This window comes from Neopelma chrysocephalum, unplaced genomic scaffold (genome assembly GCF_003984885.1).
Source record: "Neopelma chrysocephalum unplaced genomic scaffold, ASM398488v2 Primary Assembly neopelma1_42, whole genome shotgun sequence".
Classification (NCBI taxonomy): domain Eukaryota; kingdom Metazoa; phylum Chordata; class Aves; order Passeriformes; family Pipridae; genus Neopelma; species Neopelma chrysocephalum.
This window is the reverse complement of record NW_020897700.1, coordinates 16,752,183-16,775,540: the sequence shown is the minus strand read 5'-3', so window position 1 is coordinate 16,775,540 and position 23,358 is coordinate 16,752,183. Positions and strand designations below refer to the sequence as shown.

At 33.8% G+C, this 23,358-nt stretch overlaps 1 protein-coding gene across 5 annotated transcripts in view; it reads right to left on the bottom strand.

The window, feature by feature from the left end:
• The window catches only part of FSTL5 (follistatin like 5), a 289,125-nt gene that overhangs the window by 101,276 nt on the left and 164,491 nt on the right, over positions 1-23,358 (bottom strand). For all 5 annotated transcript variants that reach the window (XM_027676803.1, XM_027676801.1, XM_027676804.1 and 2 more), the window contains exon 6: positions 20,987-21,107. In XM_027676803.1, coding sequence (XP_027532604.1) covers positions 20,987-21,107 — 121 coding nt within the window. The remainder of the gene's footprint in view (positions 1-20,986; positions 21,108-23,358) is intronic.

Here is a 23,358-nt window from a genome sequence, read left to right as displayed (position 1 = left end):
ATTTATTAGGTATAAGCAAAATAATTCAAACATGGGATATCCTGATTGACAGACCGGTTCTTTCTCCTTATGAAGAAGAATGGAATTCCAGCTTTTATGTGTTTACATCTCTTGAAGAGAGAGTAAACAAAGTGGTCGATAATAAGTCTCTCTCCCTCCTGTTCCTACTATCATCCCAGCAGACTGAAACTGCCTGCTCAACCTTAACATATCCTCTCAGTATGTTTTGTAACTGATTTCATGCACCATTCAAGGAATCCTAAGGGAAATTTCAAAGTTATTATGATGGGTTAAAATTTGATTTGATGCATGTTACCGGAATTGCTGATCTGAAAGTAGTCAGATATGGTAGCTTAGGTTTTTGTGTGTATATAAACTTACAGCTTTTATAGACTCAATATTCCAAGTTAGACAACAATATATTTCTAACCAATAAAGTTAGTGCAAAGGTTAATTTTAAAATATGTTTAAAAAAAAATCAAAGTAAATGAAATATTAATTTCCCAGTCCAGAAAATATGAGAAGTCCTCTGACCTAAAATGATACTTCACTGTTTAAGAAAATATGCTAAATTATCTATTCTAATCATACCTGTCCTGATATGTGATGATATAACACCCACAGCTAGGACATCTTACCTGTCTGATCATTTGTTTGGACACATGTGAATAATGACTGTGCATGCATAGCATCACAACATTTTCTGATAAATTTTCTTAAACAGAACTGTTCTTGCAGCAATAGTTACTTTTTAAAAATCCTTTAAAAATGTCTTTTTTAATTTTAAGATAAGAAGAAAGCATGCGCTAAAAATTACCTGTGCATAAATGAAGCAGAAATGAGAATCTAGCAGATCATAGTGCAATATTAGTATATATACTTCAAATGAGATTCATTAGAATGTCAAAAAACCTCATAGACTTGCGACCAATTTTCTCATTTAGTGTTCAACACTTAACACTTTAGACTTGTATTCACCATAAACTAAGCAGAGAATAAGTGGCTTTTGTTCAGAATATGGAGAATAAGATGACTTTCCCCAAAAACACTGACATTGACAGTAAAAAAGTACGGTCTGCCCTTGAGTTTTAGATGTTTTCTTTAAAATAGAAAAACAGTTCTTGCTATGCTAGTGTATTGCTAACAATGACTATTGAAGAATGGGACTGAAATGTGTCAGCTTTTATAAACAATATCAGCAGAAAGCAAGGTTATCAGATATTGATGTAGCACTGATGAGATGGTAAATTTAGTCTCAGATATTTTTGTGAAATCTCATGGATTAATTTTCTGAACTTAATATTTTTAGATGCACATAACTGAGCTTCAGTTATGAGCTTCCAAAATTGCTGTGCTGAATCTTTGCAATGATGGTGAGAAAGGTATTAGGAAAGATGTACAAAAGAGAAAAAAAATGCAGAAGTGGGAGAAAAAAGGCATATATATATATAAAAAAAGACATTAACTGAAAAATTTTGGAAGTTACTTATGTTGAAAGAAATTCTTCATGTCATTATCAACATGACCTATGCTATTTCTTCTGGGGAAGGAAGATAGTTCATTTTTGTCAAATGCAATCCACCATTTCCAAAACACCTTTCTAGTTTTGCTTGTAAAATCACATGAACACCAACTTATGCACATCATCAAGTTTCTGAAAAGCTTCAGTTTGTTACTTCTATGCATCCTGTCAGCTTCTGCGCATTTCACCAACTCTTTTGTGACATATTTCTCTGCACTGGAAACTATCTACACCAGAAATACATATTTTAAAATATATTTGAACAATTTTTCTTGTAGATTCTAGAAATGTTACCTACTATAGCAACTGAACACATGGGAGAAAGCAAAGAAAAATATGATTGCTTTCTACAGTCACTGTAAATATATTCATTAGAGAAAGGTACCCAAGCCCCATTGATCTTGCATCATGGGCATATATGTGATTGCACAGATATCACTCTCTTCAGATTCTATTTAGTTAGCAGGACAGAAAATGTTCAAGTGAAAGTCTTTATTTTACTTGTTTTCTTACCTACTATCTTCAGTTAAACATCAGTGTGGTTTCATTTGTTAAAAAAATAATTAAAAAAGAATTATTAACAACATTGCATTTATTCATTTGAGTTTTGGGTTATTTATAAATTTAGTAGCTTACTTTTCAGTTTGGAATTATGTAGACAGAAAAAAGTACCAGGAAGGGATCCTTCTGCTGAAGAGAGTACTGAATGTTCTGCTGCTCTACCAGAATCTGTAATGAGTAGCAACAAAACCTTCAGAGAAGCATGAGGAAGGAATGCAAAGAGGCCAGTTCAAGCCACAAATTTCCACAACTGGGATGTACTTGCAGCTGTGAGCAGCCTAAGCAATGCTTCTAAATAGCCCAACTAAAGTGGAATTCATCAAGGTAGATAAAACTCTTAGAACTAGGATACTTTTCCCCATGGAAATGCTTCAAAAATACTTATAATTTGATGCCATCTATTCCACTCAAAAGACGAAAAGATTACTTTTCGATAATAGCTTCAAAAAGCATCTCTCTTCAGGAAAAAAAAAAGAATATATGAAAATGACACTTCATAGAAAGATAACATAGAGATTGACATCCAGTGACCTTAGTGTTTATCTGTAAATCAATAACCACACCAAAAAATGTCCATTCAATCTGTATGTATACACAGTCTTACACAGATTGTTATATTTAAAATTAGTATTTTGGCACCTTCCCTAATTTAATTCCATTTAAAATCTGTTAATAAGTCTTTGCTTTTTCTTCTAGCTGCTTTCCCTACAGAAAATCACTACACAGAATCTCAGATGCATTTAGAATAGCCTCCGCTTTTTTCTTTCCCTCTTCCCACTCTTTCCTTTCATCTCTTCTTATTCTCATCTCCTTTTATTTCTTCCCAGACCTTCTTCCCCTTTTGCTTCTCTACATCACTACTCACATCCACTGATCCTGTTAGTTCGTCTTGTCCCTTCTGAAATATATTCACATATTCTATTTAGGAAATAATTCTAGATACTGAAGTCAGGATCACCTGGTTTCTGTTACACCTGGAAATAACTTATTTGGCTTCATCACTGGGTAAGGTGTTGGGGGGAGGGTTCATGGTTATGCCATGGCTTGGCAGCACAACTTAGTGTGCTAACATATCAGTTTGCAGGAATGCATTCTTACCGCCTCCTGCGTGAATTTTGGGCAAGTTCCATCTATTCACAAATGCACATCTCCTCATATATGGGAAGACAGGAGCTGTAACATTCCGGTGAGTATGGTAGTTTGGACAACAGGGAGATCATGCCAGTGAGCACTTCATTTTTCATCCAACGACTTACCTCTCATATTTTGTTCAGATTTAGATCTTAACCTAAACAGTAGCACATCCTTTAGAAAACGCTACCAGACTATGATTTGCTATCAGAATAGCAGAAGTATATACACTTAAGTATGGAAATATTAACCAGATTGTCTTCTATTGCAACTGACCTTTCAGTTTGTTCCAAGGTAAGAAAAAAGTCATTTTCAAGACATTGATCAAAAATACATTAGCTAATATAAATCAATACTAAAACCTACTCAGAATCTTCCATTGGTGTATCAAATACATAGCAATATTTGTGATTATGTCTCTCCACATGTATCCTGTAGAGGTCATCTGCTATGGACCCAGATATTGGGTCACCAAGTCTTTTAAATTTCTATAAAACAAAGATTCTAGAAACCATTTCTTAGATCACTCTTTTCTGATCTTCCTGTATGCCTTTTTGCCAAGACCTGGAACACCATTCTGCTGCCTACAGAGTCAGGTCCTGACATCTCTGGAACACTCTGTCAGCCGAAATATAAGCTTTCCCAGCATCCCATCCAGGACCGTGCAGTTGCACAGTTTATCTTCTCAGTCATGCATAGAAGAAGCCAATGCATATTGCAGATGCAGATTTAAGTTCTCCTTGTTCCACCATTTGCATTAGAGTTTTGTCAGTCTCCTACCTTTCTTGGAGAGAGACCTTCTCAAGGTCAGCTGTTACTCATCTGACAGACAAGAGACAAAGTCTTCTCCACAGAGCGAAATTTTAACTAAAGTTCTGCCAAAAATTCAGCCACTGAAAAACCAGTTTGTATTCAGTTTCTACCCTGGATACTTCCAACAGCTTTTACTTTGCAGGACCCTACAAAATTGCAGCTGTTATGAAAGCTGCTGATTAGTGACTATAAACTACTGGTAATAGACTTTCTTTTCTTAATCTTCACAAACCTCTCAGTCATAATTTTGCCCTTACATTCTATATGAATGGGACATAACTGAATTTCATGTAGTAAATATGGTTGTAGCTAACTATTAATAAGGTTAAAAGGTGATGTTGAAAAAAGTCAAGAATGAAATAAACACTCCCACTTTCAGGATTAATGCAACTAAAAGACACCTTTTATCATGCTGACACTTTAATTATCAACTATATTCATTGACTGAACCGCTGATGGTATTTTTCTTTAAAACATCTGAAAAACTTTAAGATAGATACAAATTATAAACCATGATGACTGACTACTTTCAAACAAAGACTTCTCAATTTGAAGAATGTACAAAAGGCTGATAAGTACCAATAAACATATGGGAGGATTATACACTACATTTTCTAAATCCTCACAGGAAATCTAATGAGGTATAAAGTCAATAATGATTCATTATAAGACCAATTGTAAATATTTAGCACATCACCAGCATGAGATTCATCCAGTACTAGATATTAGAAACGATCAAAAAGAAATACCATAAAACTGAAAATAATGTTTTCCATCAAAACAGCGGCACACATAAGTATTAATGAATGGTGTTATATGATAAAACTACATGTTAATTTTTTGAACTTTAAATAAATCCATTCAAATTATGCACCCTGTGATCATGGCAAATTCAAATACAGAGAGTGGTAATGAATGAATGATGATTTTATAAAAAGGTTTTAAAAATACAGTGTCAACAAATCTGCAGCCTGCAAAGACAGACACAGGCAACATTAACATCAGAGGACTTCCTAGAGAAGTAAAAAAGCTGTATTTATTCATCTGTATGTAGGGAACATTTGACAAGGTATACATGTGAATTTAAGCCTGAACTGGCTTCTATTATGAAACGATGAGCAATATGGTTATTAGAACAGTAGTGAACATCATTGACTTTAGCAAGGTTTTGATTCTGTCACTCAGAGCACTGTTGGTTCCCAGCTAGGGATATGTGGATAGCATGAGTGGATTTTAAGTATCTTGCCATACCTTCAGGCTCAAAGGGCCATGGTCAGCATTTTACAGACTAAGGGTCAGCTCGCTACAAGGGGTTTCAATAATCGGCTGATACTGTTTAATTTTCACTGGTGACTTGGATGACAGGACAAAACACACTCAGAAAACTTGCAGCTGGCATCAAATTCAGAGGATCAGGAAGCATACTTCTGCAAGACTGCCCTTCAGAGGGATCTATATAAGCAGGGAGAGTAGCTGACAAATTCTGGGATTCTACCAAGACAAATGAAAAGTCTTGTACTTGGGACAGAATAATTCCATGTAAAAAGATAGAAATTCAGCTGGCTAGAAATCAGCTTTGCAGACAGGGATTCAGGTAGACCACAATTTGAACATGAATAAAGGAGCTTGGCCAAGTGCCTGCCAGAATTCCCCTGTGACATGTTCTGCGATTCAATAATCCCAGTTACAAAGTAGCCTGTGACAAATCTGAATTACTAATGGTAGTGGTAAGGGTTGCAAAAGGCAAAGGCAATCCAGTTCATGTAGCCTAGCAGGATTTCTGAAAAGCTTTTAACAGTATCTCTCAAGTCTTCATCAAGAGCTTTGAAGGGACAGCTATGTGTTTTGCAAACTCTGCCAGCATGCCTTCATATCTCAGGGTAAGTCTAGGGAGCAATAATACTGACACCATAGAGTAGAGACATAGGAAATGAGGCAAAAGAAGCTTAAACTGTCCAAAATGTTCAAGAGGTCTAGGTTCCCAACATGAGACTGTTCTTTTTTATGAAATGGTATCCAATCATTTCATTTGTTCAAAGTACAGCTTCAGTTTACTTCAGCTTCATCTAAGAGTGCTCAGAACCTGGGCAAATGCATCCTTTATCCTGAGCATGAGGAATATGCAGCCATGTTCAGCTAAACAATTAATCTGAATTGAATGAACTATTAGTTTGATGCATTACACTAGTTAGGAGCTTGGATGCAAAAGCAAAGGCAATTTTTCCACTTAAAACCACGTTTGTTTACCACTATTTTTCTCTTTTTTCTTATTGTAATTATCTGTCTTATTCACTGAACACCTTTCAGCACCGATAATAAAAGATACAGAAGTTTTAACAGACAAAAGCTATTTTTGCACTACACTTATGATTCATTCTCTATTCTCTTTATCAAATAAGACAGAACACTAAGGCATATGTGAAAATATAATTAAGATTTGCTACATAATGCTGTAACAAAAAGTCAAGTAAAGTTAATACAAACTTCTTTTAGTAGCTTAATTATATTAAAAGGTTGATGTCAATAAAAATCAAACATCTAGAACTACTGAAAGTCCAGCTTACATGGATTTAGATCGTCAGAGTGTATCAATCTCCAAATTGATCTAAGAAACTGTAGGCCTAAGAGTTGCCACAGCATGCTGTCTTTCTACAAGCATCATTGACTATTTCTGCAGTGGACTCCCCAGTTGCTTAGTGGTAGCCAAGAGAAATGACTAAGGATCATGGTTTTCAGTTTTAGGTTCTGAGGGAGCATTTGTCTATTATAGACTCTTCTACATCTTTTTGCTTAGAAAATTTCTTTCACCCTCTATGCATCACTGTGTTAAACTGACTCTTTGTGTTTTTTCTTCAGCAACTCTCATCACCAGTGTTATAATTTACCTACTTTCTAGATACTGTCAATGAAATCAGTTGAAATTAATGACCGTCTCACTGAATAACACATGATCTCAGAAAAATTTAGTAGTCAAATGCTCAAAGTGGGTTCCCTGTGGAATATAAAGATATCCAAAATGTCGTTTGGTTAGGAGTAGCCTTTCCTGCTGCAGATTGCTGTGCGTTAGGTCATGTAAAGTACGTGTTGTACTGCCCAGAACTCAATTTTTTATCTAAAATAATTAGTTTAAAGATCACTCAGATTTTTTTAATTAACCCGCAGCATAAATATCCAGTGCTTGATTGATACAGTGTCCAAAATGCAATGAATTTTTGACATTCCTTATTTCTGTGAGATCTACTAAATCATTGGAAAGCAGAGGACATAATGCCTTGACTATAATCAAACGTCCTCTTCCCAGTAGCCTTCAAAAATTTGCTTCAAATACAAAAATTCCATCATTGTAGAAGTTTGGTATATTCCAAAGTACCTTTAGGTAAATGTGATCAGAGAATGCTTCCTTGTTCTGTTTTTCAGATTAGCAACTGAATGGTTAAAATGAACCTCAAAACACCTGTAAATTTAGACCACCTGTTTTCAATGCAGTCATAATGAAGAACAAATCAAAAAATCATAACACTATATTATTAAAAAATAGGTACAGAACCAAATATTGTTATAAGCTATGCTTTTACTGTATATTGTGAACTACATATATGGCAATAAATTAATAAAAATGGTCTTTGGGTAAGAACAGCCAGTAATGTGCATCAGGAATAACACACAATTAAAAAGGTATTTAGCCCACTACTGCTTCTAATGTTTTCTGTTTTTCTCTTGAAAACAAATGTCACAGGAAATGAAATTATGTGTTAAATATAGCTTTCTTTTCCAGAGAACATGGAAGTGTTAATTCACTAAAGTAACAGTGATAATTGGTTTTGACCTTATTTGTTGTTGAATGTTGTTGAATTTGTCTAAATAAAAAAAAAATAAGGAATTTATGCAAAAATCAATTTATATATGTTTGTTGTATTTGGACATGACTAGTTCAAGTAAAAACATTTTATCTAAATGCTAGGAGTTAGCATAAATATTTTCAAGTAATTTTGCTTGTATAGATCCAAATTTAATGCTCCTGTTTATTGCAAATACAGATGATGAACATCAATATTGCATACTTGCAGTTACCTTAAATGAAACATTTAAAATGCTGTGGTTCGATCTATGAAGTATTTCTGGAACTAATCAATAATGAAATGGGAATTTTAAGAGGAGAGTTGGCACCCTTGGTAATTCATAGTTTTATGCATGAAGCTTTCAGTTTATAAATATAATACTTTGCCAATTTTATTTACCTTCATTTCACTTTCAAATTTCAAAGCTTTTTTCCCAGGATGGTAATAGAATTTCCAAACATTTAGGATCTCTAAATTTGAGTTTTATAATAACCCAATTTTGTAAAAACTATCTCCTCATCCAGTTCTGTTAGCAGAATGAGAAGACAGTATTCTGAAACAGTAATTCAGGGTTAAATTAGCTGAACTGCAAAGGTAGTTAGAAAGCCTAAAGCATAGCAGAAATACCATATTTCCACAAAATAAAAAAGGTGTCCATGCAACTGTTATTCAAGATTTCCCTAAAATCTGCAGACTAGAATTCCGAAGCAGCTCCTCACAGAAAATGAGAGCAGTTTTAGTATGAAAGAGATTTTGAAAAAACCCTACTGACTGGCTGAAGTGACTATTGATGTTTAGAGGGAAAAAGACAGCAAGCAGAACTCAAGGTAGGCTCTGTTACCTGACTACAGAAGCTTCTAACTTTTGTTATTCACTGAGTGGTATTTTACTCAAGAATAGATGCTCTTGTAAATGTCCATAATTTCATGTTGAACACGGTGACATATTCCTAGAACAAGGACTGTGAGTATTCCACTGTTGGCTTTGTTTCCCCCAGATCAAAGCAGGTAATGGGCTATGTATCTAAGAAGATCAGCACAAAGGTTAAAGGACAACCTAAAGACTGTCTGGATTAAGCTATGATTCTTAGCACTTTGGTCTTGTATACTACAGTCCTACTCACGGTATTTTCTGATCTACCTTTTCACTAACAATGGGCATCAGATCTTGTCATGGGCTGGGAAATTATCTTCTTTCACTTCTCCTCTGAAGGAATCTGTTTGCAGGTCTCTTCTGAAGAAAAGTCACCAGTGGAGTTGCACCTGGACATCCACTGGAACTCACATGTTCAATTCATTGCTCAACATCATTCAGGAGAAGCGTAAAGAAAATAAAACGATAACATTTGCTGGGACAGAATTTATGGAGAACAATTAATCAGGTAGTTTAGGTAGCAAACACAAAAGCTGGTTTGCTTGAAGATGTTAGTTATGATACTGGTATGTCAAATTCAATATACTTAATTCAGTATTCAAAGTATTACATGAAGGAAATAAAAAAAGTCCCAAACCTTGTTTATAAAGTGATAGGCTCTAAACTAGTTATCATTGCCTAGGTATGAGACCTTTAGAGTATAATTTGCAGTCCTGACAATATGACAATAAAGGAGTTATTAGGCAAAGGCTGGTACTCAACAGAAAAATATTATTATGCCACTGTATAAACCCATGTTGCATGAGCAACTTGACTGTTTGCTTTCTGTCCCTCCCCCTATAAAAAAACTTGCAGTAAAATTTGAAAAAGAACAGAGAAACACAACAAGAATGACCAAAGATTGGGTGCTTTTCCATACAAACAACTGTTAAGTGACTGGGGGGTTTCAGAATGGAATAGAGTTGACTACAAAGGTATGTCAGCAACTGAAGGGAAAAAAATTGTTTCAGAGATTAGAAATATAGAACAATTGTTCATGGTTTCTTATCCTACAAGAACTAAATAAATGAACAGGAGGTGTGCACTATGAAATACAAAAGATAGCACATAGCACTTGTATCCGGGACTCATTACATTTTGAATGTCTCTGAACCAGAATGCTGTAGACACTAATTTCACATGGGTAAAAGTAATCAAATCTATGAGTGAGGCATCTATCAAGAGTTATTAAAGAGAAGCAGTCTGTGAGACAAAAATCACTAAAGAGAAAGTATATTAGAGGAATCTTACATGCTTTTGCTTCTTTTGCAATCTTCCCTAGGCACTCTCAGAACAAAAATACTGGACTAGATGTACATTTGTACTAACTCAGAGAAGTTGTTAATGTGTATATGTTATTACTCAAAGTAGATATTAAGTCGATAATTCATAAGCAAGAACATATTAATCTTTGTTTAGCATCAACTACTGCCTAAATAGAGTGTTCAGCAAGTTTTAAAACACTATAACTTTTCCCTCCAAGAAATACATCTCTACCACATCTCAGCTGAAAGAATTATAATCATAATGCAAAACAAAGTTTTAAAAAATGACACTTTGTCCAATCATTTATTATGCCAGAGTGGCAACCAGATGAATTATTTGGATCTCTACCATCTTAGGCAATCAGGTTCCCAATTCTTATACTAAATGACTTCATAGAGAAGTTTATGTGGTTTATGTGGTTTTACTCTCCTCTAGGTTTTCATTGTTTTGCATCTTTTATAAAACATATTTTGACACAATATTGCACTATGTATACCTCTGCTCCATAGCCTTTGTATGATACCTTCTTTTTTACTATGGTCAGAATTGCATTTCCACATAAATTACCCGCTAACCTACTTAAGATAAGATTGGACACTCTGAAAGCATGATCTGTTTAGAAAACCGGTTTGAGAATCTATTGACCATTTAAATCTGTATACAACACAGACACAGGGCTACTTTTTTAGCCTATTTCCTTATTTCCTTTGGTAGAAAATGGTCAGGTTCTTTGTGGGAAAAGAGTGGGGTTTTGTTTGGTTGTTTTTTTTCCTTAACTCCAACGGCATCTATAATACATTTGGATAATCGCACACATGATTTTAGGCTGTAGATAGAATCACAGAATCATTCAGGTTAGAAGAGACCTATAAAATTGTCGTGTCCAGTTGTTAATCCAGCGCTGCTGAGTCCACCACTGAGCCATGTCCCTAAGTGCCACATCCACACATCTCAGATAATATTCATCCAGCTAAAAAAGGGCTCCAGTCACCAGAGGGAGTGAAGTCAGCACTAACAGTGAGTTAGCATGACAGACAATTTTATCAAATATATGTAAACCACACATACATAAATATTCTTACTGAACTCAGCTCACATGTAACTCTCTATTGAATACAAAAATAATTATCATATGCAATTATGAGATGTTTATTTCTGAACATTTAGAAAGCCAGGAGTGATGAGAAGGAAGAAGTTTCACAGTTTACAGTATCACAGACCACTAAAATAGCTTTAACTGACTGGAGTACTTGACATTCTTTCCCCTCACCCATACTGTTTTCAATATTTAAATGGAGTTGTAGCAGCCTGAATTCTGAGGTGACATACTCAGCTCTATACACATCCAAATATTTTTAGCAGTGACAGCACATGAGAAGCTGCTTACAAACACTTAAGAGATCTGTGCTATATTAACTAGGCAAACACTTGATGACAAGAGATCAAGACTTATTTAAATAAAATTAAAAAACAAACAAACAAAAAAGATCTTTTCATGCATGTCTTCAAACATACCAAGTAGTTCTATCATTAGAGGATTAAACCAATGCTACTTTTCTGATTTAAAATAATAACATGTAAATTATATTTTCCTTCATTCAATATATGACTTCAGAATATGAAGTTAGATACTAGTTAGAACTAACAATTTGTCAAAATGGAATCCTTTTATCTAAGCACCTTGTGAATGCACTAAAACAACTGGTATTATCTAATATGTGTACTAGCAACTATTACAGACTAGACTAATAAGATTAACAGATATGTTAAAGAACAATATCCTGCCTTCAAAAAAACCTTCATATATATTTTTAAAGCGTTTTCTTCAAATGCTTTTGAGATTACAGTAAGAATCACAAAAAGACCTTCCTCTTCCAAAAAAAAAAAAGGTAAGCCTAAAAGTCCTCTTCTAAGAATGTTTTTAAAAATTAAGTATTCTCCCAAGCTATTTGATTAATCTATTCATTTTTATAAAACAAAAACGAATTTATAGATAATTGATGTGTTTCATTGGGGGCTGGTAGCATAGTCATTATTTTTATCTTTCTGGAGGTAGAAATCAATTTGTAACTACATTGCACTTTTTTAAAAGAAAAATTAGGTTGAAAAGAGAAATAATGCATTTGTCATATTTAACTAATATTGTCATTATCCTACTCTCTCCAAATTTTGTATCTTTAGATCATTAGAATCAGCTGAGCATTGGAAACTTACCAGAGAGATGATTTTGATATAGAAACACGTCTCTCCTCCTTTTAGGACAAACAAGTTCAGGAGATGCAAGTTACTAGGATAGATATGCGTTTCTGCCTTCCAAAGGGATGCATCATGAAGCCCCTTGCAAAGCACTGCCTTTTTTGATTTTTCTCCCTTATCACATTTTATGAGTGAGCTACAAAAATTTTGCCAAATATCGGGTAAAAAAATCTTGGAAATCATAGAATCCTTGAATGGTTTGGGTTGGAAGGGATCTTAGAAATCCCCTCGTTCCAATCCCCCTTGCCATGGGCAGGGACTTCTTCCAGTAGACCAGGTTGCTCAAGGCCCCATCAAACGTGTGCTCAAACACTTCCAGGGATGGGGCATCCACAACTTCTCTGGGCAACTGTTCCTGTGCCTCATCACCTTCACAGTAGACTTTTTGTCTAATCTAATCTAATCTAAGCCTGTTGTCTTTCATTTTTCTCCTTATACTGTCACATATTCTTGTAAATAGTCTCTCTTCCTTGTAGTCTCCAATCCCATGGCTTTTGTGATTTTCTCCCCTTATTCTATGGCATTGTCCAGCATGTGGGTCAGGAGGACTTTTATGAGCAAAACTTTTGCCTTTAATTAATCTTTGCTGATTTAGGACTGAGGAGGGAAAGACCAAACCAAGGCCTGAAAACATCAACTAAGACAAAACTAAACATAAATTATTTTAAAATAACTAACTAACTAAATTAATAAAAATGAGACAGTATATTTGATAAATACAAGACAGACATGAAAATGGTCCTTCTCTCTGAACACAGTGAAAGTATATTATCACCTGTAAGATCACTGCAATTACTATGGTTTGAGTGCCCTTGTAATAAATGCAGACATAATAGGAAGAGTTTATCAGCTGGTAAGTTGGATGCTCTTCTTCAGCCTATTATGTGTCTACTTGTGCTACTTTTGCCTTGGGAAGTTTAAAATTGAAAACAAAAATCTGTCTGAGGAGTTGCCAATGAAGGAATTCTTCCAATTCTTTCCATTACTTCCACTGTTTTCCTTCAGGGCCCCGCAGTACCTTTAGAACTCATGTGGAACTGTCCAGAAACTGTTCTCAAAACTGACATTAAGAGGGCATTTTCAAACAGGAATTCGACGTCTTAAGTGGGTGCCTTAAAAAGCACCCATCAGATTAAATTATATACCCACACTTTTTTATCTAGGGGTACATATATGACACTTGTATTCATTTCTCTGTGTAAAGCACACAGTTTTAAAATAGATTTACTCCTTTTATAAATTAGAAACAAAAAAAACCAAACAACGCCCTCCAAAAAGATACGAAACTTCAAATTGTTGTTGAAGTACTTAATTTAGGATGCCAAGATAGATTACTTCATTTACTTTTATTTAAAACTTTATTTAAAATGTAATAAGTTGACAATTTTCCTATTGAAAATTAATTTATACATATTTTATGTGACATTTTCAATAAAATATTTAAATCTCAATATTTCATTTACTATGTACTTCAGTTGGCCAAAAATATGGAATTACTAAAAACCTTTTTACAATCTTCTTCTGATTAATAATTTTTTTATTTTTATTTACCCAAGTGCAAGAACAAAACCAAAATAAGCAGAGTGGAAGAGTTATAAAAGAAAATCAAACAAAACCCCCCACAAAACAAACAAACAAACAACAAAAACCAAAACCAAACAAACTCAACCAATAAAACAAAAACAAATAAATAAAATTTTGAATTAAATTATTTTTCTTGCACTTTTCTAAAGTGAAAATTACTATTTGATATTTAAAAATCACTAGTATACAGAAAAGGCAGCTTTTCCATTCAGTCCTCATCTGAAATACTTAACTTAGTCATCCAAATGTTCCCCTTTTGATGATATGGGGAATGAATTACAACCACCTTTTCTTTCCCTTTTTCTATTTCTTAAGTGCAACTGACACGTGACCTCTGAGTCTTACAACATTACAGCAAAGTTTCCTCAGGTTTTAAGCTTGCAGTGCTTGCCATAGAATTTTTTCAATTTTCCAAATATTTTACTATTTAAATTTAATGCTGAACTAATAAACCATTTACTTCAACATGGAGGAGTGGTCTTATTTTATTGCATGGATTTTAAATTGGTGCTTTCAGCTACATAGAAAATATAACAACTATCTACGCACATAAGGAAATAACCTGACATACAGGTTTGAACATTTCATCCATGTCTTAAATTCAGATTAAATACACTGGTTTTTGTAAGAGAAAAAGGATTTCTCTGTGCTAAAGAAATCCTAAACAAATCAAATGCTAAATGACTTGAGTTATTTTGAAAGGAAAGATAACTTGCATTGAGACTTAATTAATTAATAATAATTATGAAAGAAATATTTTAGAAATTATGCTTATTTATTGTTGGCTAACAGTGCTTATAGAAAGCCACTCTTGAAGTTGAAATCAGTGACCAATTTTACCTATGAAATCCAGTAAGGAGCTAATGACATGGGATATAAAGGAAACAAGTAATGCAATGGTTTTCTTACTAAATAATATTTTATGAGTTTATTAATTTTCATTACAGTTCCAGATGAGTAATTCTGCCTTGAAGTAGAGATACTTAATGTTCTTGCTTGTGGATTAGCTGGCAGTTGTCTCCTTTATTGCCCAGTCATTACTCCTTATGTACTGACAGAATTTTCCCTTTCTTCCCACCACCCTGTTGCCATTATGGAGAAAGAGAACTTCCTTTAAAATAGTTGGTAAATTGTTATTTTAATTTTTTTCTTGAAATGCTCCTTACAATTTCTACATAAATTGTAAGGATATTGGGATTGTGGATGTTGGGACGTCAGTCATGTCTTAATCTCACAGGTACGTTGCTTTGCACAGATGAAAATATTCTCAGAATTAGCAATATAACAAAACAGTTGCAACAATACTATAACTCATCACAGATAACTGATTCCTGAGAAATAATAGATCAGTTACCAGGGAACTTGGTTAACCATAACCAGATATGTGTAATTGTTAAGTGTTTTCTTTTTCCTCAACATGCTCTGTCATTCTCCATAGCACTGAAATAAGCTTGCTGAAAGAGATGTAAGACTTCATTCTCAGGCATTTTGAGCCAGTAACAAATGTTATGCAAGTCAATCTCCACCAATCCTCTTGTCTGAAACAAAGGTACTATAACTAAGTTATTTGGTTCCAGCCTTCATCCTCTGCAGTCCTGTATTTCACAGCGCTATCTCTTGTTGGATTTTGATTTTTTTTTTTTTTTAAGGACCCGTTTTACTCAGAGACTTTTAAATTAAAAAAAAAAGTTTCTAAAAAAACCCCCCAAACAGCAAAAAAACCACCACCGCAAAAACCCCAACCCACAAAAAACCTCACAGTCTTACTGGGGAAGCACCAGATAAACACATTTAAAGTGATTTAAAAATCACTTGGCATCAAAATGAATTGACTAGCGGCATGTGAGAAATTTCAGGCACACTACTTCAATCCATTAAACAATATTTAATACCTTAAATATTTCCTTGTTTCTAATGTTCAGTTTAAAGCTCTGCCCACTCAATAGAAGAGGGCGCATCCTTTTCCAGCTGAGGTTCTCCAGATTGTAAACGTGTAGCACCGGTAAGAATTTGAAAGATAGATTAGGTTGAGCTAAAAGTCATTACCATGAAGTTCAATAGCTCCTGCACAGTATGATGTTAACTGGTGTTTTCAGAGGTTAGTGGTGAAATATAACACACTCTGGAACACTCTAATACACACAAGTTGTTGCTGAAAAGGAATTAATGGTAGCAGGAGATAGAATAATACCTCTTCCTCCCTCAGAAAATGTTTCCTCTACTATTTTTTAATGTGTTTTACTATTGAAGACTTATCACAGTTATAAAGCTCTGACTCACACTCCACACTAAACACAATATTGAATTAATTGGAAGTATAAATTCAATAAGTATTTTTTCGAGTTAAGTTTTGTGGACTTGAGGATAACTTAAAGATTCCAGTGGGAAGTCTCATTTATTTCATTGAGTAATTCAGTATAGATTCTTTTTAATTTAGATTTTGTTATCAGTGTTTTTTAAGTTCTGATCTATTTTGCCTCAAAACCGAAGATACATATTGTAAAAAAAGATTTCTGAACATGCACCTGTAATAATTGCATTTGAAAAATTAAAACAGAAGTAAAGCAATTATAATGAAAGCAGTGATGTTTCAGAATATTTTTTCAGGACTGAGAAAATATAATAACTAAGCATATGTGATCATAATGAGCCCTATATTTATGGGGACTTCTTGCTTCTTGCCTTTGCACATGATTCAAGACACAACAAAGCACAACAATAGCTGCTGTTACTGGAGTTTTATAAATCACTTCGTACAAACACCTGGGCAATAAGAACTACTTGAAATTCAAATCTGACATATGTGACCTGAATGTCTAAAAAACATATTTGCTGATAGAAAACCCTTTGTCTTGAGGCTGGCTGAGGAAGGAAAGGAAAAAAGCAAAAAAAACCCATTAAGATGGAACTGGATCACTTTTAGGATATAATTTTACATTATGTGGTCAAAGAAGTGGAGGACTGAATGAGATGATTCCTTCAGTCCCAAGCTCCCAAAACCTAGTTAAACTTTTAAGTTTATCTTCTTATGTTAAAACAATTTTTCAGGATCCTCCCTGCACACACTACTGATTTAGTTAAACTGTGATGGCATATAGTAGACAAATAACTCACAGATAGATGTTATAGCATCAAAAGTTACCCCTCATGGTATGAGTGAAAACAGCCTATACCCAGAAAACCACAGTAGTTTTGCCAGTCTGTAAAACCCTTCAGAAGCCAGGAGGCATTTTCATCTGCTTGCAATATTCTGTGAACCTGGACTTGGCACAAACCTTCAAGGCAGAGAACACCCTCTCAGGCATTTTCTTTCTTTCTTACTACCTCAGCATCTGACCTTCTGAAGGGTGAAAGGGATTTTCATTCCATTGCATATAGTTATCTACATTTGGTTGTCCTGTTTATTGTGAACTCATTTTGTCAGATAAAATGAGACTGTCGAAAGTAAATCACAGAAAACAAGCAAGCATGTATATGTATGTACATAGATATTGATTTATGTGCATGTTAATACCTTAAAAATAGCCAATGATTAATCTTTGTCCTTAGAGTGGTTCCTTTTCTACTACTGGAGAAAAACCAGAATTCCTGGTACTTGTGAGGAAAATTTCTAATTAAATATACCAATGAAAAAAATCCTACCTGCAAATGCTAATGAAACAGACTCTCATTTCTGTTACAAAAATAAACAAGAAAAAACCCAAACAAATAACTCCTTTGAATTCTCTACAGAAGTTTTGAATAGAAGTTTTGAATTTCTTCATCATGCAAAGCCAAATCTTCTCCACTGCCATTCTGAGGGAATAAAAGTCAGTAACACTTGTTCCAGCAGTTGGACGAACTTCAATGAGGAGAGATTGACATTTTTCAAATCCACTACTCCACTACAGTTAGGGATAGAGGCAAATGCACTGGGAATAGCAGGTATTAATCTGAAATTAGGTTTCATATATACATGAAACTGGTGGACATAAAGGAATGAAAAACCCATTAAATCCACACGGTCAAGTTATATTGACGGGGTACTGCTCAAAAGGTAAAAAAGAATTCTACAAGCATTTTTTTTGTGTAAATTAACAGCTATGTCTTTTAAATGTCTATAAACATCAAATAACACCATAACATTTTGGAAGATGATCCCCTGCAATCAGCTATATTACTCAGCTATAATCTTTCTCTCATTACATATGAAAATAATTTAAAAAAATAATTTGAAAAAAAAATTCCTATTTTGGTTTCTATTTGTTCTACATGTTTGAAAGTGTCCAAGCTGGTGAAAAATAATATTTTCCTTATTGTAAAAAGGGAAAATTTCAGAATTATAATATATAATCACAATATAATGTATTAATAATATATCATTACAATATAACCAAATAGAATGCAAAATTTAAATTATTAAGTTCTTAAATAAAATTCTGGAAAAATCATGTTTATTTCTCTCTGGAATAAATATTTTGAACATTCCTGTGTCATTTTATTGAAGAAAATGAAAATGTTTAATTCTGTTGTAGGGGGATGCTTAATTGAAGAGATACTTGTGTGTGGAATAGTGTGTAGAAGATGCGTCATGAGTGCTTCTTGTGTATATTTCCATAAATGGATCTGGTTCCCTGTCTATATTAATTGTCTGTATCCTCATAAATCCAGACTTGCCATTACTAGTGACAGCTCATAAGCTTTTTCCTAAGCAAACAACACAGGCCTCTGGACAGAGTCTGTCACATTCACTTTACCTTAGGTTAGCGTGGCTTGTGTTGAGAGCTTGGTTTCAGCTTTGGGTCAGCTTGTGTAGCCATAAGAGCAGTAGTCAAATGACAGGATGGCTCATTTAAGTTGCTTCGATTTTGCTTAGCTTAGTATACTTTTATAGGAATATGTTGTTTTTGTTAATGCTAGTGAAGTAGGTCAAACTGACTGAATTCAAACTGTCTTGAGACCAAATGCAATGGAACGAGTGTATTTATCTCAAATTTATTTAAAGAGTATTTATTTTATCTTAATTACACAGTCTAATGTTATGTCACATTTCTTTGGCTTTTTGGGCAACATACAATGAAGTGCACCTGTTTTTAGGTTTTGGTTTTCAACAATGTAATGGATATGTATGCATTTTGTTAACTACATCGGAGAATAAATCTTGCTCTAGAAATTATCTTCCAAGATAGCCTTATAGTTTTAAATAGGGTCTTCTCCACTACTGTATTTCAACAAAGAAACCTAAATGATTCCTAATCTTATGTAATCTAATGTTTTCATTATCATTCATAATAAGGCAATGCTTAACATACCATATGGAAATTATTTTTATTATTCAAAAGTTCATTAAAAATATATTAAAAAATGCTATTTTTATGTCTGAAGTTTTACAACAGTACAGAATAGTCCCTCAGAGACACATGAAAATCTTATTGGGAAGAAAAATATTGTGCTTCCATTGTTACAAGCTTTCAGTGTTTTTAAAAAGCATGCTAATGCTTTAAACATGTCTTTAACTCTCATGGATTGCTATGGATGTTAAATGCTTCCATATAAATTTCCACACGGTATGCACATAATCAAGATCTAGATGTAGAGCACCTAATCATATAATCATAGATAACATGTGGATGTCTTTCTATAGATGCTATATAATTCTGCACATTTTTGTAAGCCAAACTTGTAACACAACTCTAAATAAAGAAATTAAGGTATTTCCTAGTGTTTTGCTGCTGCAGATGAACTAATTTATCTCACTGTCACAATGTCCTAACATCTCCCACTTTCTCTCCATGCCCTTATTTCTTGTCTGTATTCTCCCCTCTTTTGCATGAGTCATGGTCTGACCCTTCCCTTCATCAATTCAGGTCATTCAGCAGGATGGGGGGTGGGATATGGAGGGTGAGTATTTTTCTGCTGACTTAGTAAGTGACTCAGAGGAGAGAGTGTGAGTGTCAGGACAATGCAAGAAAGGCGGTCAGATAACCTCAGGAAGCAGGATCAAGTTATTTTTAGGAGCAATAAGCCATGTGTTCAGCTAAGCAGTATCACAAAATCAATCACACTTTCTGAAAGATTTTTAGGGAAATAAAAATTGTCAAAACTAAGAAACTGTCAGGCATTGTTTATCCATTTCATGTTTATTCTTCTTGTCATGCAGCCATTTTTAGTATAAATTCATTACTTTTTAATTTTAAACTCTGTAAGTTGTTTTGAATCTTTTTCGTTTGGCATCACCTAAAGTGACTGAGAGCTCTCATCTGCCCAAAGATAAACTACAAGACTAAAACAACAGGGTGCAATGACTCATTGAACATACATTAATGGACTAGTCAATGTATAATCAAATAATAATTATAGAAAGAATTGAGCACAAACTTCATCTGCTATGCTGCCAGGTTGTTGAATTTAGAGCAACAGCTTTTGAAACCAAAGCCAGTTTTCAAGATTCAGTCTTAGGTTTGAGGTACATAAGAGTGAAAAATCATCAGTTCTGATCTGGATATAACAAAATATCAGGATATTACATTTAACATACCATATAAAAGCTCTCAACATCTTTCTTCTTTCTGCTATTCACTACTGTGTTAAACCTTATCCCAATGTTTTTGGTCAAGATATTTTAAGTCCTATACACAATTGTTCCGACATCCTTTTGGCACTGAGAGAACAAATACTTTGCAAAACTACACCACAAATCTTTTATCTCATTCCAAGTCCTATGAAGACATAAGATATGTAATAGAAGTGGTACATTTGTTGCTGGGTTTGTCAGGAATGGTCTTATCAGCAGTCATAAATACAGGGTGTGAAGAAGTATTTCGGTTCTACTGATTATGTCTTGACCACACCACTTGCCACTTTTGTGCAACACAGACTTACCAATGCAAGCTGGCATCAAGAAATATTATCTATGAATTCTCCATTACCAAACTCCCTCATAAATCGGGAACTTTTGATAGTGGGTATCATTGATTTCTGCTACAAAGTTTTCTGCTATATCATGACTTAAGTTGTACAGCATCTGGATACATCAAGATTCAAAAAATAAAAAACACTGCTTCACAACAACAAAGCAAGAAAGACAAAACTGAAAGAAGAATAGGCTAGTCTTGGTACTTACGAAAAGCTCTATAGAACTCTTCCAGAGTCAGGTGCTTGTCACTATTATAATCGTCGTATTTCAGCAAATCGAACACAGAGCAGTCAGATGGTTCCTTGCCAAGCTCATCCCGTTTTATTACCTGACAAGAAAATTATAACCATGAAATTGCATTTGAGTTCTTAGAGTTCTCTGGTATAATTAATTGTTTCTAATAATCATTTAATAGATCATTTTAAGGTTGCTGTGGGGCAATGAACTGCAACTGTGTAAAGTCAGGGATTTTCAGTTACTTTGTAATTATTTATTACAGTTTTAAAAGTTAATACCTTTAGGACAGACTCTGAAATTACACAAAAGTTCTTAGAATATACAGAGAATATATATAATGGGGATAGACAGAAGCACTATAAAGGCACTGGGAATTTTAAAGCTGATCTTACTTTATATGTACTGTAATGGTGATTAAGACACATTCAAATATACTTGAAATAATAATTTCCCAAGTACAAATGGCAGAATGTCTTTTTCTTCTCAGTGTAATTCCTAACCATAGTAACCAAGTGCAGACACTTTCAAAAATAACTAATATAAACTCTTCTTATCGCACTAATTGTATCAACTTCTTATAGGCTTTGGACAAACCTATTATCTCCCCAAAGACCTGTTATATAAGTAGTTGACCTGAAGAGGTTTCTCTTTCTTAATGGGGGTACATAAAATTTGTAAATAGATCATAATTAATAGCTATTAGATTTTTAACTCTAATGGACTTACTCTAGAGAAATGTTCTTTAATGTGCGTAGCATTTTGGTCTAAGTCTATGTATATAGTAGACATCTGCTTAGATTCCATCTGAGGAGTTTTTAAGATGCTGATAGTGATTCAGAATTGTCATTTTACATGAAGTTTATATTAAAAGTATCGTCACATAACTGAAAGAACCAAAACTAATGCAACTCTTTGTTGTAATATTGCACAGTCTACAGTTTTGTACCAGGCACAGAAAAATTGAACATGTCTATAGGTAATTCCTAGGTAAAATAATTATTCTTCCAACTCTTGACCTGTCTCCCAAAATAATTGTTAAAAGATTATATTTGTATTAACATAGGATAACTTCTGGAAAACAGGGCATACAGGGGCTTTTGTGTTTCAGTTGCTCTGCAAAGGAATTGATTCAGTTACTATTCATGTAAATACAAAATAGTTAAAAGAATAATAGAGAATAAAAGGAGCAGCAGAAGAAAAAGACACAAACATTTTATGCTACCAGAAGTAATCTCCTATATATTAATATAAAAGCATTATAAAAGATAATCACCTTGTTTTTACGTTAGAGAGTATGAAAACCATTTACATAGACAAGAAAAAACACTACAAAACTGTCTTTTGTTGTTATTAATTAAAAATACATGCTACACTACCTGAATATTAGTGCTTGCTATTTCTCACACTTTAAAAGCCTGTTTATTGAGTTCACATTAAACTGAATTAGGAAAAAATAAAATTGTGTAGATCATGCAGCTGGTGCATAAAGGACAAAAATGTAGTCTGGGAAAAATTAGTAACTCTAAGCTCATTATAGTTATACAAGAAGTACTAAATATCCAATGGTGTGTAATGAAAAATTTAGCAGAACTCACTGAGATTTCAAGGCCTTGAAATGTTCTTAAAATCATAGCTGGTTCATGGAAAAAGCACATTTAGGATGAGAAAAGTTGTTCCTTTCGTTGTCTGAAATTGTTTTAAACACCTGCTTTCACTAGCTTCCACTGTACAAATAAGGATGAAACGTTACACCTAAGGTGTAAGAAAACCTTTTTTTAAAGTCCCCAAACACCTACCTCTATAGTATCACATTTTAAATTGCAAATTAGTGTTCTCAGCTTCTGTTCTTTGACCTGAAATCTGTCTTATGATGCTTTTCATTTATAATTGGTCAATTTAAAATAAGAATAATCATAATTTTAAAAAATATTAGATAGAATGAATGTGCTATTTCTGATAACGATATTACAGACATGCATTTTATCATCCTGGCAATTATTTCATTTTCATCCTCAGTAAACTTATAATTTTGATTACAGATGTAAGATTCAATATTTGTTTATGTACAGACATGTTTATGCTGGTGATATACTTTGGGGTTCTTTTGAAAATACACTTGCTGTTGATAAATCCTCCAAACATATCTGTGAGGACAGGTTTCAAAAGGTACAGAAGTGATTTTATATCACGATTAATCTTAATTATCTGTGATTTGCTGCTAAAAGAGCTGTTCCAATCAGAATTCTCTTGCGCAGGACCTAGCCTTCTCCCAGTTCTGCAACGGGACCGTGGATCAGATCAACTCTGAGATCGAAAACAAAATTAATCTTTGTGGAGCTTTT